This window comes from Macaca nemestrina, chromosome 18, assembly GCF_043159975.1.
Source record: "Macaca nemestrina isolate mMacNem1 chromosome 18, mMacNem.hap1, whole genome shotgun sequence".
Taxonomy (NCBI): domain Eukaryota; kingdom Metazoa; phylum Chordata; class Mammalia; order Primates; family Cercopithecidae; genus Macaca; species Macaca nemestrina.
This window is the reverse complement of record NC_092142.1, coordinates 15,591,592-15,603,682: the sequence shown is the minus strand read 5'-3', so window position 1 is coordinate 15,603,682 and position 12,091 is coordinate 15,591,592. Positions and strand designations below refer to the sequence as shown.

The 12,091-nt window shown below is 44.4% G+C and overlaps 1 protein-coding gene across 5 annotated transcripts in view; it reads left to right on the top strand.

Moving 5' to 3' along the window:
* Positions 1-12,091, top strand: part of MARF1 (meiosis regulator and mRNA stability factor 1) — a 48,230-nt gene that overhangs the window by 16,858 nt on the left and 19,281 nt on the right. The window contains exons 8-16 of one of the 5 annotated variants that reach the window (XM_011717387.2): positions 839-1,264; positions 1,469-1,626; positions 1,715-1,873; positions 3,487-3,679; positions 4,708-4,886; positions 6,078-6,158; positions 9,061-9,297; positions 9,423-9,542; positions 10,581-10,756. In XM_011717387.2, the coding sequence (XP_011715689.2) occupies positions 839-1,264; positions 1,469-1,626; positions 1,715-1,873; positions 3,487-3,679; positions 4,708-4,886; positions 6,078-6,158; positions 9,061-9,297; positions 9,423-9,542; positions 10,581-10,756 (1,729 nt within the window). Of the gene's footprint in view, positions 1-835; positions 1,265-1,468; positions 1,627-1,714; positions 1,874-3,486; positions 3,680-4,707; positions 4,887-6,077; positions 6,159-9,060; positions 9,298-9,422; positions 9,543-10,580; positions 10,757-12,091 lie in introns of all 5 variants that reach the window. The other 4 variants (XM_071084162.1, XM_011717386.2, XM_011717385.2 and 1 more) reach the window with 4 other exon arrangements.

Sequence of the window (12,091 nt, the reverse complement as noted above, 5' to 3'; positions counted from 1 at the left end):
TACCCACTGCCAAATAGAACTTGCAGCCTGACTACTGGCAACCTGCTGTTGTAGCTGAACAGGCTCTAAGTTGTTGGGTATTTAAAAATTTTTTTTTTACTTAAGCCTATAGCACCCAGTATTCCCAGGCATTCTCCTATGCAAAAACTAACCAGGACCGACCCTGCTTAGCTTCTGGCTCTAACTTTATAAATTATTATTCAGCGGGCCTGCCGAATAAATAGACATTTAAAAACAACTTCATCGAGATATGATTTACGTAGTACAAAATTCTGCTCTTTTAAGTGTACAGTAATTTTTAGTAAATTGAGTTATACAATTTTAGAATATTTTCATCACCTCAGTAAGATCTGTTAATGCTAATTTATAGTTAATCCCCTTCCCCACTCCCGGGCACTACTAATCTTTCTGTCTCTGTAGATTTGTATTTTCTGGACACTTTATAGAAGTGGAATCATACAGTATACAGACTTCTGTGCCTAGCATATTATTTTTTATTTTTATTTTTTGAGACAGTGTCTCGCTCTGCCATTCAGAGTGGAGTGCAGTGGCACAGTCACTCCAGCCTCAGTCTTCCTGGGCTCAGGTTAATCCTCCCACCTGAGTAGCTGGGACTGCAGGCATGCACCACCATGCCCAGCTAAAGCATATTATTTAAAACAATATTCGGCTACTTTGTCAACACTATATGATTTACCCTCCCCCCTCTAAAATCACTGTCACCTCCTCTCCAAAGTTGTTAACTGAAGTTTCGAGGTCACCCATTGTTCTTATTTTGAAATTGAATGTGTGCCCTTGAGTTAACCTGATGTAACACTTCTTTCCTCTGTATTAGCAGTGCCACACTCTGCTCTATGTTTATAACCTACCAGCAAATAAAGATGGCAAGAGCGTCAGCAACAGGCTCAGACGCCTGTCCGATAATTGTGGTGGGAAAGTGCTGAGTATCACAGGCTGCAGTGCAATTCTCCGCTTCATAAACCAAGATAGTGCAGAGCGCGCTCAGAAGCGAATGGAAAACGAAGATGTCTTTGGTAATAGGATCATTGTGTCATTTACTCCAAAAAATAGAGAACTCTGTGAAACAAAGAGTTCAAATGCAATTGCTGATAAAGTGAAGTCTCCCAAAAAACTTAAGAATCCAAAATTGTGCCTCATCAAAGATGCAAGTGAACAATCTTCCAGTGCCAAAGCCACGCCTGGAAAAGGGTCACAGGCAAATTCTGGATCTACTACAAAAAATACAAATGTTAAAAGTTTACAGGTAATTTTGATACCTCTTGCTTTCTGAAGTTTATGGTAGGTTTGGTTTCTTCGTTTCTGTGTTTTACGTGCCTGCTTGCTTTTGGCGTGTCCCTTTTTGATTTCAGTGTTTCAAATGATACTCAGAGTCAATCGTTTTCTGTAAAAGCTCTAACAAATCTTGGGTACTTAAAATTTAAACCCCACTGTGCTTGTGTCTTTGAAGGAGCTGTGCCGCATGGAGTCAAAAACTGGTCATAGAAACAGTGAGCAGCAGCAAGGTCACCTGAGGCTGGTAGTACCCGCTCACGGTAACTCAAGTGCTGCAGTGCCGACGCCGAAAAACTCGGGGGTGGCAGAACCTGTTTACAAAACCAGTCAGAAGTATGTGAAACTACTCTTTCTCATAGCTGCTGCTTGAATGTGAAGGAAGACATATGACCTTTTCCGTTCAATTTTCCCCTTCTGTTAGAAAAGAGAACCTCAGTGCCCGAAGTGTTACCAGTTCTCCTGTAGAGAAAAAAGATAAAGAGGAGACTGTATTCCAAGTGAGTTATCCGTCTGCTTTTAGCAAGTTAGTTGCATCCAGGCAAGTCAGTCCTCTGCTCGCATCTCAGTCTTGGTCTTCTAGGTGAGTCTGGCTTCTTGACCCGTGGGGGTGGTTACATGTAATAGGAAGGATTATGAAATAGTATGTTTGTTGAAAAGAATTCAGATAGTACTGAAATGCACAAAGTAAGTCTCCCATCCCTCCTCTGCCAGTTCCCCTCTCCTCAGGTAATCGTCGTTAACATTTAGGGACAATGCTTTCATGATTTCTTCTTCTTCCATCTGGAAATTGTGGCAAGCAGAGGTGAGAAAGAGAAGCCTGTTGGAGAGTCCCTGGCCAGTGCTGGGAGGCATGTTGAGATGTCCCTGTATTCACTGTGTTGAGGAAAAAGCCCAAAGCAGCCATGCATTGGTGGTTCTTATTAATACGGCACCGTATCGGAAGCTGTTTGAGAAGTGACGTTTTCTGTAAACTATAGTAATTATCTATCACTATCTCTCACACTAAGGAATTCTTGAGGCTTGGGAGACAGAGAAGCCATAAGGCTGTGTTGCATTCCCATGAGCTCTTTTTAGCATTGTGTTTGTTCTGCTGAGTTGGTGGCAGATCACTGTAGAAAGTGACTGTGGATCAGCCGAGCGCGGTGACTCACACCTGTAATCCCAGCACTTTGGGAGGCCGAGGCAGGCGGATCACGAGGTCAGGAGATCAAGACCATCCTGGCTAACATGGTGAAACCCTGTCTCTACTAAAAATACAAAAAAATTAGCCAGACATGGTGGCGAGCTCCTGTAGTCCCAGCTACTCAGGAGGCTGAGGCAGGAGAATGGTGTGAACCCAGGAGGTGGAGCTTGCAGTGAGCTGAGATCGCATGACTGCACTCCAGCCTGGGTGACAAGAGTGAGACTCCGTCTCAAAAAAAAAAAAAAGTGACATGGATATATAAAATTACTTCTAAAAAGCCACATAAAAGTTTTCCTTCTGTGCAGAAAGAACTGCAACATGCGAGCAAGAACTTTTAACTCTTTCAGAGCCACCGAGAAAGTTAAACGCCTTAAATTGGTATCACAGGGTGATTTCCTAAGGATAATGCACAAAGCAGAGGGTTAATTCATTAGGACTGCCTCTGATTCCTGCCTTTAGCTTTAACCCAAAGGAAGAATATTTGATGTTGATTGGCAGTAATTAGGGGTCAGTAGATAGTACTTTTGACAATGTCTGAAGTCAGTGTGTATTTAAGATTAAAAACACAGCTGGGCACAGTGGCTGATGCCTGTAATCCCAGCCCTTTGGGAGGCTGAGGCAGGTGGATTACTTGAGGTCAGGAGTTTAAGACCAGCCTGGCTAACATGGGGAAACCCCATCTGTACTAAAAATGCAAAAAATTAGCTGAGTGTAGTGGTGCATGCCTGTAGTCCCAGCTGTTGGGGAGGCGGAGACAGGAGAATTGCTTGAACCCAGGAGGTGGAGGTTGCAATAAGCCGAGATCGTGCCTTTGCACTCCAGCCTGGGTGACAGAGCGAGACTCTGTCTCAAAAAAAAAAAAGATTAAAAACAGATTTGAAAACCAAATGTTTGGTTTGGTTGTGTTGTGGGAAAGCTGCTTCTGTATATAGTTTCAAATAAAGCCTAAATGATGAAATCTAAATATACAGAACAGTTTTTAAAAATAATCTTAATATGTGTGTTTTAAGCAGGAGTATGTCTCCAAACCTTTTAAACAGAGCATCCCCGCTTGCTTTCAACATTGCAAATTCAAGCAGCGGAGCCGACTGCCCAGACCCATTTGCAAATGGTGCTGATGTCCAAGTCAGCAACATAGACTACAGATTATCCCGGAAGGAGCTGCAGCAGCTCCTGCAGGAAGCATTTGCCAGGCATGGCAAGGTAACTTTTTCCCTCTTGTGCTTGCTTTGTTATACTCTTTGATGGAGTTTCTAGTCAAGAGGACCTAATTTGATATACATAACCACAGCCAGGATGGAAGTGTGACTGAACAAGTTTGAACTCCTCCTTCCTTTTCCCTTTGGTCTGCTCAGAGTGGTGCTATAAATCCAGTTTTTACAGTATAGCCTCAGAGAGCAAGACACCTAGCAGTGAGAAGCTCTTGTCTTAAGCAGAAATTGAAATGGCAATTTGTGGCCAGGCGTGGTGGCTCATGCCTGTAATCCCAGCACTTTGGGAGGCCGAGGTGGGCAGATCACCTGAGATCAGGAGTTTCAGACCAGCCTGGCGAGTGAAAACCCCGTCTCTACTTTAAAAAAAAAAAAAAAATTAGCCGGGCGTGGTGGTGCATGCCCGTAGTCGCAGCTACTTAGGAGGCTGAGGCAGGAGAATCGCTTAAACATGGGAAGCAGAGGTTGCAGTGAGCTGAGATCGCACCACTGCTTTCTGGCCTGGGCGACAGAGTGAGACTCTGTCTCAGAAGGAAAAAAAAAAAAAAGACAATTTGATAAGTAAAACATTGATGGATTTTAGTTAGCTCTTCCTGCTGAAATACAGGTAGGATTCTAAAATGTTGGCTGGTCTTGTTTATGTCTTACTATATTTGACTCCTTTTTTAAGTGCAGTTTTGCTAAAAATGCACTTTTTTAGTAGATTCTTAAAAATGGCCATGCCCTGGGTTTTGTAGAGTCTGGAAAAGACCCCAAAGACTCTTCCCATGTGTTGGCCTCTGAGCCTGCCTTGGAAACCTGTGTGTGCCAGAGCACACAGGCCGGGCCAGTGTGATATCTCTGAAGGTCATCCCATGCTCGCTCACTTACGTCCTGGTCAGCAGAAGAGCAGAGTTCAGACATATTCCTTCATGGAAGCACTGCAGTCCACAAACGTGTTCCTTCATGGTTCACCTTCAGTTTTAAGACGACAGGGTTCTGGGCGGACATAGCGTTCAGTTTGCCCTTTTCCTGTTGCAGGTGAAAAGTGTTGAGCTCAGCCCCCATACAGATTATCAGCTCAAGGCTGTTGTGCAAATGGAAAACTTACAAGATGCGATTGGTGCAGTGAATAGCCTCCACAGATACAAAATTGGCAGCAAAAAGATCCTGGTCTCACTTGCCACCGGAGCTGCCAGCAAATCACTCTCTTTACTGAGGTAAGAAACAAGCAAGCTGTTTATTTCAGGAAATAACATTTGACCCAGAAACAGTTTTAGAGATAATAAAAATAGATTCACTCACATTCCCACCCCTCTTGTGATGACTGCATGTGGAATAATGCTTATTCTACATTGATAGAGTTAGAAACAAGCCATTTGACTCTTCTAAGTCATTAATCAAAGGCGGAATACAGCTTAAACTTGACAGGCATTTGGGAGTAAAATAATATGCAGCATGTTTAAGCAGGTTCTAAAAATAGTAGGCCCCTACAATAAAAGTTTATAAACCTGAAAAGTCTGAAGTATTACCTTCAGATCTTAGTAGAAAGTAGATTTGTGTATAAAGACCAGATTACAAATCTTCAAGCTCTCCATTTGCAGACATGTCCTTAGTGTCAAATAGATACCCAGTGCCATAAGTCTGCCTTAAGACTATATCAGTCTCAAGCATCTGGTGATGGTTTTACTCATAGTAAGATGTGATACTTCTTTGGGTCTCCCTGTTTTGGGGAGGCTGGTAAAACAGGACCCACTCCTGAATGTCTCCTTGGATAATCAGAGATCTTTTCTCTAACTTGTACTTCACTATTACTTAAATTACAAGTTATGGTTTTTTATTGTTGTTGTTCTTAGAATAAAAATGATGCTTATTGAAGAAAATTTGGAAAGTTTAGAAACATAAAAGAAGTACGGGAAGAAAACCATCCACATTCGTATGGCTCAAAGTCAATTGCACTTAACAGTTTGGCATTTTCTTTTTGTTTTATTTGGATTTTTTCCCTTTGAGTGTTTTTTGGTGCCTCTTGGTGTTTTAAAACCATAGTTGAGGTTATGTTGTATTCAGTTGCGTATCCTTATCTATGGGAACGTCAGTCGCATATATCTAACAAACTGCAGTATGGCAGGAGATACTTAAGCCCTTCTCCCTTTTGAGTTAATCATGCCTTTCTGCTCCACTGGTGTGGAAAACCCTGTGATTGATACCAATTCTAGTGTGTAACGTAATCTTCTTTCATTACCTTGTCCCTAAAATCCTTTCTTTAGACTCTTCTGGAAAATAAATTCTGACATACCAGCAATCGGTAAATTTATTTTGCATATGCACTGTGTTAGTTTTATGAACTCTGTTTATACAACTTGTAATATGGAGGCAATGGTCTGTTCCCTAATCAAACTTCTGTCTTACAGTGCAGAAACAATGTCTGTTCTTCAGGATGCCCCTGCCTGTTGCCTGCCTCTGTTTAAATTTACGGATATCTATGAAAAAAAGTAAGTTAGGTATATTTTTGCCTTGTCCAGTCAAGTACTGATGGGTGACTTGCACGCACAAAACCATGGTAATGAGTCTTGAGGAGCTTCAGCCTGGTAGAGGAGAGGAGACAGAGACACTGGCATTCAGATTTACACGTCAATGAATGTTTAGCAGACAGTTTTAAAATATCTTTTATTTTTAACAAAGTTAGACCTTTGGTCCTCAATGCTGTACTTATTTTTCCCCTAATTGAGTAGTTTTAGGTTTTTGTTTTTGGGGTTTTTTTTTCCAATTTTTTTGGAGACAGAGTCTCGCTCTGTTGCCCAGGCTAGAGTGCAGTGGCTCAGTGTCAGCTCACTGCAGCCTCTGCCTCCCAAGTTCAAGTGATTCTCGTGCCTCAGCCTCCCGAGTAGCCGGGACTACAGGCATGTGCCACCAAGCCTTGCTAAGTTTTTGTATTTTTAGTAGAGACAGAGTTTCGCCATATTAGCCAGGCTGGTCTTAAACTCCTGACCTCAAGTGATCTGCCCACTTCAGCCTCCCAAAGTGCTAGGATTACAGGTGTGAGCCACTGCGCCTGGCCAAGTTTTAATATTTATTGGATGAGCATTTTTAAGCACTAGACTATGAGCTCCAGGACAGCAGGGACTGGCTCTGCCCTCATACTGTATCTTAAGCACCCAGCCCATAGTAGATGCTTAGCAAGGACTAGTAAGTGCAAGACCTAGGCACTGCAGAGAAGGCAAAACTGGGCAAGACTTAGGTCTTGTACCTGAGGAGCTTATGTTTAGCGGGAAGAGAAAATGCTCATGAATCCTCATGGACAGTGAAGAAAACTGATTGGAAAGGAGGAAGAAAGGCTTTGAGAACACCAAGGAGGGGAAAAACAAGGAACTTGACCATTATCCCATGGGCAGTAGGGAGCCACTGAAGTGCTGGAGGAAGGAGGGGAGGGGAAAGGTGTGGTGACGGGAACCATGCTGCAGGAAGACTCTTCTCGTAGCAGTGGTGTCTGAGAGGGCACGAACAGGGGAGAGAAGGAAGCAGGGGGGAAAGTGCTACATCAGTCCAAATTCGGAGCAGACACTGTTGGGACAGAACTCGATGTTACAGAAATGTCAAATGTCATTGAAACTGGAGTGGGTAACTAATTTCTTTTTATTAAAAAAAATTTTTTTTGAGACAGGGTCTCAGTCTGTCACCCAGGCTATAGTGCAGTGGCACGACCCTAGCTCACTGCAGCCTCAAACTCCTGGACTCAGATGATCCTTCCATCTCAGCCTTTTGAGTAGCTGGGACCACAGGCATCCGCCATCCTGCCCAGTTAATATTTTTTAATTTTTGTAGTGAGGGAGTTTTGCTACATTGCCCAGGCTGGTCTTGAACTCCTGGCCTCAAGCGATTCTCCCACCTCGGCCTCCCAAAGTGCTAGAATTACAGGCACAAGCCACCACCTGTGGCCAGAGTAACTAGTTTTACGTAGCAAGCAAGGTAAAAGGGAGGGATCATTTTGATTCTGAGTGTTTGGCTTTGTGTGACTGGGATGATGGTTGCACAGTTAAACTGGAAATAGGGAAATAAAGCATGGCCAGGAGGTACAGCAAGTTTTTGGTCTTGGTTTTGGACATGCAGGTTTTAGGGGCCGTTGGAGGAGCTGGGTAGAGAGTTCACGTAGTCTTCTGCACATCGAGGGGCTTCTTTGGGAGAGAAGCAGGCTCTGAAGATAGAGCAGTCATTTGCCTTTAAGATGATTGGGACAGACTGGAGGGCAGATAAGGTTGGGAGGGGGAAGGAGAAATAGAGGGCAGGAATGGATGGAGTGCCACCAGGGCCAGGGATGTGGACGAGCACCCAGGATGTGTGCCAAGAGAGCACATCAGGAATGGGGGGATCCAAGGCCATGAGGAAATGCATGAGGTGTGGGGATGAGGCAGAGACTGCTGATAACTTTTGAGTCATCACTACAGAGTCCTGTGGCTAAAATCCTGGAGGGAAGGGGCTGAGAGACTTGCGGGTAACACAGCAGAAGCAGCTCCTGAGCAGCTGGATGTTTCCATTACAGGGACAGGGGAGAGTGCAAGATTGAGAGTGAGAGTACAAGGGCGAGTGTGTCTCTCTAGGAGGTGGAAGAGGACTAGGGGCTGGTTTGGTAGATGGGAATATGAGTACATGTAGGACACTGGGAAGAAACCACTGGTCAGGCAGTGAGAAGACCCAGGAACACTTACTGAGCACTTACTATGAGCCAGGTTCTGTCCAGACCTAACCACACTTAATCCTCGCATCGACCCTGTGAGATAGGTGCTGTCATCACCCCATTTTACAGATGGAGAAAGTGAGGCCCTGATTGGTTGTGGAACTTGACTAAGGTCACACAGGTTGAAGTGGAGTCAGGATGTGAACTCAAATCTGCCAGCCTCCAGGGCCAGTGCTTTTAAGTTCCAAGTAGGAAAGATACAGGTCAGGAGGAAAACTGGGGAGTCCAGTGTCACAGGGTGTGTGGGTCACACAGTTGAGGCATAGGAGAGGTGAGAGGGTCACGGAAAGCACGTATTCTCCTGAGAGAGGAGAGTGGGGATGGTGAGAAGTAATACAGAGAATTGGAAGTGAGGGGAGCTGCATGGAGAGAGGTTTCCAACTCAGAGAATTCGGTGAGGTTACTTACAGAAACTGGGAAGGGGCTAGGGGTGGCTTCCAGATGATGTGAGCATTGTCATGGACGGAGCCACAGATGACTCAGGAGTACCAAGCATCACTGGTTTGCTAGTGAATGAATTTGTAGTGGAATTATTCCAGTTTTACCTTTGAAGAGATGGAGGAACCATCCTTGGTTATTGCTTTTTATTTAAACAGGATGGGTGTTTCTGTATAATCAAAGAAAAACCTTCTAAGTCAGTGTCTCTCTTCTCTTGCTTTTAGATTTGGACACAAGTTGAATGTGTCAGATCTATATAAATTAACAGACACGGTTGCAATCCGTGAACAAGGAAACGGACGGCTGGTGTGTCTCCTACCCAGCAGTCAGGCCCGCCAGAGCCCCTTAGGGTCTTCCCAGTCACACGACGGCTCCTCCACGAATTGCAGCCCAATTATATTTGAAGAGTTAGAATATCACGAGCCTGTCTGCAGACAGCATTGTTCCAATAAGGATTTCAGGTATGCCATTCGTTTTCCTTTAGAAATAATTCTTTTCTATAAGATTGTGGAATGTTAGGATGACCTTGTGAACATCTTAGACCCCTGCGGAATGTCAGCTTCCTATTGTGTTCTCTTTTTTTCAGCGAACATGAATTTGATCCAGACTCTTACAAGATTCCTTTTGTGATTCTTTCTTTGAAGACATTTGCGCCCCAGGTTCACAGTCTTCTCCAGACCCACGAGGGCACCGTGCCTTTATTGAGGTGAACCGTCTCAAAGCCTTTGTCGATATAATGCCCTAGTTCTCCTTTTCATAGGAAGCCTGCCCTTTCTGCCCACACCTCTTTGCAAATAGGTACTATACGATGCTTCATCCTCATGTGTTTAGCCCTCAAGGTACAGTCATGCACCACACAACGACATTTTGGCCAACCATAGACTGTATGTAGGACAGTGGTCCCGTAAGATTATGATCACATATTTTCACTGTACCTTTCGATGATTAGATACACAAATACCATTGTGTTGTAGTTGCTCACAGTGTGCAGTACAGTATCAGGCTGTCCAGATGTGCAGCTCAGGAACCATGGGCTGCACCAGCCTAAGTGTGCAGTGGGCCGCAGCATCTAGGTTTGTGTGAGTGCACCTGATGATGTTCTCAGATGACAGAATTGCCCAGCAACACTTTCTTTAGTACATCCCCCCATCACGAAGCAACACGTGACTGTAATCTGAAATGGGATCCATTCACTCAGTACTTCAACAAGAAAATGTGTGTGTGCGCTACATTTTAGAAATGTAAACGTGAGGAGGGCAGTTTCTTCCCACAGCGGGGAGATGTATCATAAGTGCTGCAGTCAAAAACTCCACAAGTGTTGAGAGTACACAGCTTCAAATATGCATACATTTCAAGACTTGTGAGAGAAGAGGATTCCTCAGAAGTTCATTTAACCACTCCATGAGCCACAACAGTAGAGTTAATACAAAGGCCGACACAGGACTTAGTGGCCTGCAAGCCCCTGCTGATGTGGAAGCAGACGTGTTAACTGACTTGGAGCCCAGTTGCCTTATTTTTAACCCCCGTCCTGGAAAAGTACCCAGAAAATGCCATCAGAATGCATCAAAGAGGCCAGTGCCACCATGCTTGCCTCCCTGGGTCCTTAATTTTAACCTTCAAACCTGGTGGTGGGCATTCAGACAAATGATTAACACATACATTAAACCAAAGCCTTCTGTTTAGCAAGCGCTTTCTTTTCTGTTGTTTTAATTTAACCTTTCCTTTTCGTTTTTTCCTGTTTCAGCTTTCCAGATTGTTACACTGCAGAGTTTGGCGATCTAGAAGTAGTGCAAGAAAACCAAGGAGGTGTTCCCTTAGAACACTTCATCACCTGTGTTCCAGGTGTAAACATTGCCACTGCTCAGAATGGCATCAAAGTGGTTAAATGGATTCACAACAAGCCCCCGCCTCCCAACACTGGTAGGTGTCAGGTATTTTATCCTAGAGCTACCGCCTGTCCACTGTGAGACCAGAGGAGGCTATTGGCTTTTATTTTAAACAGCAGCACAATTTGCCAAGTGTGAAAACACCATGGATGTGTCCTTTGATCTTTTGAAAACTCCTTCTAAAATGCTTGAGGGGTTGGCAGAACTAGACTTTGTTTTATTTTTTATTTACTTTTTTTGAGATGGAGTCTTGCTTTGTCACCTGGCTGGAGTGCAGTGGTGTGATCTCGGCTCACTGCCACCTCCGCCTCCCGGGTTCAAGTGATTTTCCTGCCTCAGCCTCCCGAGTAGCTGGGACTATAGTCACCTGCCACCACGCCCAACGAACTTTTTTTTTCTGTATTTTTAGTAGAGATGGGGTTTCACCTTGTTAGCCAGGATGGTCTCGATCTCCTGACCTCATGATCCGCCCACCTTAGCCTCCCAAAGTGCTGGGATTACAGGCGTGAGCCACTGCGCCCAGCCTTCTTTTTTTTTTTTTGAGATGGAGTCTCACTCTCGCCCAGGCCGGAGTGCAGTGGTGCCATCTCGGCTCACTGCAACCTCTGCCTCCCAGGTTCACGCCATTCTCCTGCCTCAGTCTCCCGAGTAGCTGGAACTACAGGCGCCTGCCACCGTGCCTGGCTAATTTTTTTGTATTTTTAGTAGAGACAGGATTTCACCGTGTTAGCCAGGATGGTCTCGATCTCCTGACCTCGTGATGTGCCCACTTTGGCCTCTCAAAGTGCTGGGATTACAAGCGTGAGCCCCCACGCCCAGCTGAAACTGTCTTTAAAAAAAAAAAAAAAGTTTCCGGTATTTGAAGGAAATACCACTTAATGCAGATTTACCTTTGAAAGTCATTTTGGTCCACATTTTGGACTTTGATAAATGTGAAAATAAATTTAAATGTAAAAGACTTTAAGACCAAAGTATTTGGACCTAGACTTGGGTGAGTGTCAGAGTTATGGGCATGTCCTGAGTTGCGGATGTCTAAGGCTGCTGCCTGTGAACAACACTTAACGTTGCCTACCTATATATACGCACACGCTTCCTTCTCTTTGTCCCCAACACTTCTTTTCCTTCTCTCACCTCCCTTACCCTACAGGAAAAAAGGTGAGGATAACCAAGGAATTCTCTCTGAGTCAGCCTGCTCTTAGGAATGTTTCTACTTGGGCTTCTTATGGGATACCTCCTTTCTTTTCCTTCTGTCTTAGACTCCTCAGGGGCCATAGATTATGCTGCTCCTCCTTACTCCTAAGCCATGAGCCCGCAAGCCTCCACCTTTTTAAAGATTTTATTTATTTATTTATTTTTGAGACGGAACCTT